This window comes from Heloderma suspectum, chromosome 15 (genome assembly GCF_057233095.1).
Source record: "Heloderma suspectum isolate Gila_16-S chromosome 15, 16-S_ref, whole genome shotgun sequence".
In the NCBI taxonomy this organism is placed as follows: domain Eukaryota; kingdom Metazoa; phylum Chordata; class Lepidosauria; order Squamata; family Helodermatidae; genus Heloderma; species Heloderma suspectum.
The window spans coordinates 3,674,741-3,682,544 of NC_139472.1; the positions used below are offsets into that span (position 1 = coordinate 3,674,741).

Sequence of the window (7,804 nt, forward strand, 5' to 3'; positions counted from 1 at the left end):
TTCACCACCACAATCTGCTTGAGGAGGAAGAGCAGCTGGTGCCGATGGCGCCGAGAAGGCAGACTCGCTGAGGGAGGGGGGCATTGGGGGTGTCTTGCCCAAGGCACTGTTGCCATTGGAAGCTACCTTACACCCAATGGAGACTGGCGGCTCCGGTGTCCGTGGGTCGGCGAATCCACTCCAGGTTTCAGTCAGAACTCTAGAGGAGTTCAAACGTGCCTTATACTGAGTTGACCATCGGGCCCAGTATTGTCAGCATTGACTAGCAGCAGCTGCTCTCCAGGGTTTCAGGGTCTCCGAATGCAGTTCTGTTTTCTGGCCAAGACGGAGCTATGGCAGGAAGAGAAAGCACATGCCACTCTAGGTCAGACTTCCCCGATCTGGGGCTCTGCAGATGTGTTTGCCTGCACTGCCCCTCGGCCCAAGCCAAGGGCCATGCTAGCTGGGAATGATGGGAATTGCACTCTCACACATCTGGAAAGCACCAGCTCGGGGAAGGCAGCTGTAATGCATGCAGTTGTGTTTGAGCATATGATTCATCTTTTAATTTTGCCTCCCTCTTTCCTCACCTTACCTGCCTCTCTTGCCTTCACTTTGCTGACATGGAGATTGTAAGCTCCCAGTGGGCAAAGACTTGTCTGTTTCAGCTTATGTTACACCATAAAGAACCCATGTACCCATCCAGGTACACAGACGGGGCTGTAGGAATAAGAATAATAAAAAATTAAAGCTGTTACCGCTCTCTTTTTTTGTCTTCCTATCTGCTTATGATGAGACAGGCATTCCGCAGTTCAGAACTTCCTTTGCCACCTCCGCCTTTATCACACCCATAATATTCGGTTCTTCTCGGTTTAGCAGTGGGGACAAGGAAGGCTTCGGAGAGGGAGCAGGTTTGTGATTCCAGATCTGTCCCTTGATTTTCTACATCCCAGTGACCAAGAACTCTTTCCCTTGTCTTATCGCCTTTCTCTTTGCTATATTTCTCTGTTTATATATGCATGCACACACACACACACACACATATACATACGCATACAATATACACATTGTGTTGTTTCAGCGCCTCCTGAAAACTTTTGTTTCAAGAAGCCCTCCCTGACTGACCAGCCACAGTTTTTATTGGCATTCTGTTTGTTAAAAAAAACTTGTAATGTGATGTTTTATTCTTTTTTATCTTTTATCCTTCACCACTCCAGAATCTGTTTAGATGCGGAGCGGTATATAAATGTTGTAAATACAATAAATAAATAAAGACACACACACACATATTTCAGAACAGCTCTCAGGAACCACATTCCCATGGTGAGTGAGTGAGTGAGTGACCTGGTTTGTTTCAGGGTGCTGTGTGTTTTGCCTGGGGTTCTGTGTGTGCGGTGTGCATTTTGTCTTCTGCGTGTGTATGTGTTTTTGTCTGAATGTCACTGTTTCACCTTCTGTGAAACAGATATTTTCTTGTGCTTTGCAGGAGTGAGGGGGGTTGGGAATCTGTGATTTCTTATTTGGGACTCAGACTGCCCCCCCGCCTCGCTTCCTTGGCCATGTCACTTGTCTCCGAGGTTTATCACTTTGCCATCTGTGAAATGGGCACTTGGAACAGAAAATGGAACACATGTATACACATCCATACATAGAGGGAACCATCAGAAAGTATTTTGCAACCTAGCCAGGCAGCAGAGGAAACTGACTAGTGCAGGGGACTAAGGCCGTTGACATTTTATTATTGATTGATTGATTGATTGATTGCATTTATATCCCGCCTTTTTTCCTCTTGCAAGGAATCCAAGGTGGCTTACATTATCCTCCTCCTCTCCATTTTAGCCTCACAACAACTCTGTGAGGTGGGTTGGGCTGAGAGTCTGAGACTGGCCCAAAGTCCCCCAGTGAGCTTCCATGGCCGAGTGGGGACTAGAACCCAGATCTCCCGGCTCCCAGTCTGTCACTCTCGCCACTACACCACACTGGCTCTCTTGGTTTTCCAGACCAAGACTGTGCAAAAGAACTTCAGCACCGGCCGAGTGCCAGACTTCCCTCTTTTTCACTGCTGTCGCCAGCTGAAGGGAAATTCCACCTGCAGAGAGACAGACACACAGAGCGTGTGTTAGCAGAGATGTTCTGCTAGTGCCCTTTCCCCTGACAAAAGATGAGACCCGCTTAAAATAATCCTTGGACATTTTCCGGGAACTTGGGGATGGATTTGGGAGGAGCCACGGGAAATATAAAAGCTGCGTGGAGAAGCAGCCATCCCATCTTGCCACGGGGAGAGGTTCGAAAAGCGTTCCCGGAGGATCCAGCACAGACTGTGGTGGGTGGCAGCACAAAGATGAATCCCAGACTCGCCTGCTCCACTTGGCTCCCGCTGCTCCTGGTGCTGTTCACTCTCGATCAGGGGAGGGCCAATCCAGTGGAAAGAGGCCAGGTGAGCAGGCTTGTGGTCATGAGGGGTCACACCGGGTCTTCAACCCGGCACTCTTTTTGCAGAGGGCTCCCAGCTGGCTCCCCTCCCCTTTCCCAGTGGTGAGCCAGGGAGGGAGGGAACAACCCCGCCGTTGGCCCTGCTGTTGTTCTTCTCCCTCCACTGGAGCCTCCCGAGAGGGAGAGGGAGAGAACCATGGAACAGCAGGGTTGGAAGGGGCCTACAAGACCCTCGAGTCCAGCCCCCGCTCAGTGCAGGCATCCAGCGGGAGGCAGGGGCGTGAGGAGGGGAGGTGGCGGGGGCGCTGCTGCTTCTGAGTCGCCCCGTGAGACGTTGGACGGAGGTGGCTGTGGCCTGAGTGAAGATTGTGGCCCCCACAGCCATCTTCTGAGGGAGGCAGGAGAGTTTTGGGGGTAGTAGCCCAGTCGGGGAGAACCCGCTCAGCGGCGGGTGGAGGAGGAGAGGCAGAAGTGAGCTAGGAAGTGAGAAGGGGGCTGAGTTTCTCAGACTGCTGGGCAAGATCACTTTTGGGAGGAGGACGGTGTGTGTCCGCGTGTGGAGCGCGTGGTATAGCCCTTTTTGTGCGGGCAGTGCAGCACCGCCTCAAAGAATAATTAAAAAATCTCCCTGCCATGTAGAGCTATTGGGCAGAATGAGAGGAGGTGCTAGAATTCTTTTGCTTTACCTATCTATTCAGAAGTAAGACCAATAAGTCAATGGGACTTACTCCCAGGTAAGTGTGTATAAGATTGCAGCTTAAATGGCATTTTTTGCCAGCTCCTTTAAAATGCAGAATTGTATGCTGTTGATTTATTTAAATGCTGTTTGTTTGTTTTTTGCTGTGGTTCTTATAGTGTTTAATGTATTTGTTTTTATGTTCTGTTTTAATTAATATTTTGTTTTTTATCTGTATGCTATTATCAGCTGCATTGAGCACCATTTTTTGGGCAAAAAGGTGAAATATAACTTAAATAATAAATAAACAATGGGGAGGAAATATCCAGATGTTTTCTGCTTTAGCAATCTGTGAACAAGTCAACTGAGAGGGGGTCCGTTGAAAGGGGAATTTTTTTGTCTGAATCTCTGACCCAACCTCCAGGCCTTCTATTTAAAGTACAATCCAATGCACGCTTCGACAGAAAAAAGTCCAACTTTCTCTGTGGTTTGACTGCAGTGTCTGGTCCCCAGAGGTATACTGCCTCTGTACATGGAGGTTCAACATCATCATCATGGCCAATTGCTGCTGATGGAACCATCCTACATGAATAAAAGCTGCCAATGAAAGTGGCCATCACCACATTTTTGTGTCAGGGAATTCTGCATGTTAATTGTGCATGGCTGTATGTTGTTTTCTTTTGCAAATCACTTGCACTCATTGTACGTTAAGCATATGCCGTATGGAGGAGAGGGCGAGATTTTGGGCATCTCTACACCAGCCTAAAATCCTGCATTTAAAATGGGGCTTTCTGCTTCCATTTTAAATGCAGGATCACAACAACTCCCTTTTTCACCCACTTCCTTTCCCCCCTCCCCTTCCCCCCTCCTTCTCCCCGTATCTGAGTCTTCCATTATCTTTCATTGATCCCGTTCCTCTTCTTGCCACTTTTCCTCTTTTCATAGAGGGAACTGAAGCGGAACAAAATGGGGTAATTGATAGCTCATTATCTGCGATCTATTTAAAAGCAGAACAAAGGGCATTTAGTGCAGGAGATGCCTTGGAGGTTCACGGCGTCATGTAAAGAGCCTGCAAACTTCCGTGAAGGAGCAATCGCAGTTGCAGGATAAAAGTTCCGTGTGAAGAAGGAAGCCTTTATTTTTCCGGTTAACTATCCTCGGGGCAAGCAGTGTGATTGGGAGGCAGGATAGTACCCCTGATCATCAGAGGCAGGGTACCCTTGATTGACACCAGATTCTGGGGTCCAGCAGGAAGGGAGGGCTTCCTCCATCTTGCCCTGTTCGTGAGCTTCCTGGAGGCGTGTGCTCGGCACTGCTGAACGCATGGTTCTGCGTTATTACTCTACACACACCAGGGATGAGAAGTAAGGTGAAGACTGCAGTCCTACCCATGGCAAACCCATTGAACTCAGTGGGACTTCAGGGTAAACAGGCATCGCACTGGTTTGCATTGAGCAAACTTAACTGGAAGAAATAATGGCTTAGAGATAAAGTAAGTGGGAAAAAGCTCATTTTTATTGTGTGGTTGTACAAGGTTGTATAACCTTAGAAGGGCGTGTGGCTGTGAGGAGTGTGTCTGTGTAGGGACCCCAAGCTTCTGAGTTTGCCACTATACTACTGCAGGTAAGAGACACCAAACGTGGCGGGTTTCTGCCGAAATGATGGAGGGGCTTGTGAGATTGAAAGACAAATTTGAGATGAGGTGCTAGGTGCGTCCACGTGCACAGGAGTTAAGAGCTAACCAGATTTTCCGGGAGCCAGCTCAGAAAGAGGGAGAAGGGAGCACACAGGTGAGACAAGAGATGCTGTTTTTGCTGGGGTTGTTCTGTTCTGTTCACCCACATCCCTCATGCAATTTATTGCAGCAGGCTACACCTTCTGATCTGCAAGTCATAGCCTCTGACTTGGGCGCCCTTCCCCCAGTAAGCAGCTTCCGTTGGGGGGCTAAGGCAGTAAAGAGGCAGTGTCAGCCTCGTTCCACACACAGCAAGAAGCAGCTGCTGTTAGGAACTAAGGAAGTAAGACCTAAGGAGTGGTGGCAGCCACGTTCCACACACAGCGGGGAGCCCTCCTTCTACAGCAGGGCTGGGGGCCTCTTTTAGCCCAAGGGCAAAACTCTGGAGAAGTTCTCAGGGGCCACATTCCAGCAGAGGCAGAATCAAAAGTAAAGGGGAAGGGCCAGAATACCACCACATTGTAGCAGAAAGCTCTTACAGCTGGCAAATAAGCCATAGGAGAGGCATTTCAGCATTTTAGAATGGGGGGAAACTGCACAGAAACCAAAAAATCACCCAAAGCTGGGACACACATGTCACTACAAAGAGGAAAGTTTCCACACAGCGCAAGTGCTGTATCAGACTACGTCAACACAGAGATAAAAATACACAATTGAAACTCATGGCTGCTTTGCAATTACAGTATAACCACAACAAAAGACATCGCTTTTTTGCTGTTGCCCTTTTACTTGCATATACCCAAGGGCAAGGGAGGCCTACAATTTGGGCCTCCAACTCCCATCAGCGATGGGAGTTTGGCCTACAATTTGGCCTACAACTCCCATCAGCGTAGCCAGTGGTGAAGGATTTGGGGATGTGTAGTCCAAAACATCTGGAGGGCCACAAGAGAATCTTGTCCCCCTAGCCAGATCAGAATATCTTTGCCCCCAACTCCCGCTGAAGCCTGAAATAGCATCACTGCTGCCCCCTCCTCTACCTGCTTTGTGACACACCTGGATCTCTGCTGAAGATGTTCCACAGCTGCACAGACTTGGCAGGGTCCATCTCATGCACAGATCAGGCCCACCATTCAATCCATGGCTTTGCTCCTCCTGAGCCTCAGTTTACCCATCAATAAAATGGGAATTAAAATGTTGCGAACTGCCCAGAAAGCTTCAGCTATTGGGTGGCATAGAAATGTAATAAACAAACAGTGATCAAGCACAGGGGTTACCGTGCAGTTCAAAGAAGGCAGACCATGTCATTTTATACCCCGGCTCTTACTGGTTGCAGTTGCAAGAAGGGCATATATATATATATATATATATATAGTTAATTGCAAGACTCCCCCCCCCCCCAACTCTCCTAGAAGTCACTCCTTTTTTAAAAAAAAATTCCTGTGTTTATTTGGCTTTGAAGATTCTAAGCCAAATTTCCCTGGCTTTTTCATTTACCTTGAATAGCATTTAGTAACACTTTCAATCAGGAGTAGAGGACGTGTGGCCCCTCCAGATGTTGCAGGACTACAATCCCCATCAGTCCCAGCTAGTATCACCAATGGTCAGAGGTGATGGGACATCACATGTACAGCAACATGTACAGCAGGGTTGCAGAACTTTAACAGCCAAATCCGGCCCTACAGGGAGCCAAATCTGGCACTTTGGGGTTCCCCCGAAGGCCACGCCCCTTCCTCTTCCACCAACGATTTGGTGGTTTCTTGGCTTTGAGCTGTTTTTTCCCCATTCTAAAAGGTTGAAATGCCTCTCCTAAGGCATAGTAATCGGAAGTAAAAGCTTTAAGCTAAAATAGCCTGGTAATTTTGCCCCTGCCCCCTTTGCCTTTGGCCCTGCCCACCACTGGAATGTGGCCCCTGAAAGCTTCTCCAAAATGGAATTCAGCCCTCAGGCTGGAAGAGGTTTCACATCCCTGGTCTAGGGGGTCAAAGTTCCCCATCTCTGTTTTGGACATGTCATCTTCATTAATGTCGCAATCCAAATTCTGTCCCAAGCAAGGAGGAATCCTGCAATGTGCCTAGATTATGTATATTAATCAAAACATTAGTTTCTTGCTTCTCATTATATTGCTACTCTCCCTCTCCCCTTTTCCCCCTCCCCCAGGAATATCGGTCCCTGTCTAAACGGTTCGACGACGATTCTACGGAACTGATCTTAGAGCCAAGAGCCTCCGAGGAAAATGGTCCTCCATATCAACCCTTAGTCCCGAGAGCTTCCGACGAAAATGTTCCTCCTGCATATGTGCCCTTAGTCCCGAGAGCTTCCGACGAAAATGTTCCTCCTCCTCCTCTGCAAATGCCCTTAATCCCGAGAGCTTCCGAGCAAAAAGGTCCTCCATTTAATCCTCCGCCATTTGTGGACTACGAGCCAAGAGCCGCCAATGAAAATGCTCTTCGGAAACTCATCAAGCGCTCTTTCGAGAGGTCCCCAGGGAGGAACAAAAGGCTCAGTCCCGGAGACGGCTGCTTTGGTCAGAAAATTGACCGGATCGGAGCCGTGAGTGGGATGGGATGTAATAGTGTAAGCTCACAGGGGAAAAAATAATAGAAGGGGATGCCTGAATCCTCAAAAAATCCATATAATTGAAGCAAAGGTCTGCAAAGTTGTATTTTAAAAAATAAAAAATACTCCTGCCAACTGACTCAAAAGTGCTGCCTTGATTTATCATCTGCCTTTTAACTGACTCATCTATTCATGTCTGTGTTCAATTTAAATCAATTTGAACATGACTGGGGGTAGGGTGGGAACACAATAGAATCATAGAACAGTAGGGTTGGAAGGGGCCTGCAAGGCCATCGAGTCCAACCCCCTGCTAAGTGCAGGAATCCAAGTCAGAGCATCCCTGACAGGTGGCTGACCAGCCTCGTCTTGAATGCCTCCAGGGTGGGAGAGCCCACCGCCTCCCCAGGTAATTGGTTCCATTGTCTCTAACAGTCAGGAAGTTTTTCCTGAAGTTCAGCCGGAATCTGGCTTCCTGTAACTTGAGC

The 7,804-nt window shown here is 48.3% G+C and overlaps 1 protein-coding gene across 1 annotated transcript; it reads left to right on the plus strand.

Moving 5' to 3' along the window:
* The first annotated feature begins 2,245 nt into the window (after nt 1-2,245).
* LOC146335202 (natriuretic and helokinestatin peptides) lies at nt 2,246-7,458 on the plus strand. Its single transcript, XM_084822241.1, has 2 exons — nt 2,246-2,416; nt 6,921-7,458. Exons 1-2 carry the CDS (start codon nt 2,321-2,323, stop codon nt 7,359-7,361), a joined length of 537 nt encoding a protein of 178 aa, XP_084678367.1. The 5' UTR covers nt 2,246-2,320; the 3' UTR covers nt 7,362-7,458.
* Nucleotides 7,459-7,804: the final 346 nt, after the last annotated feature.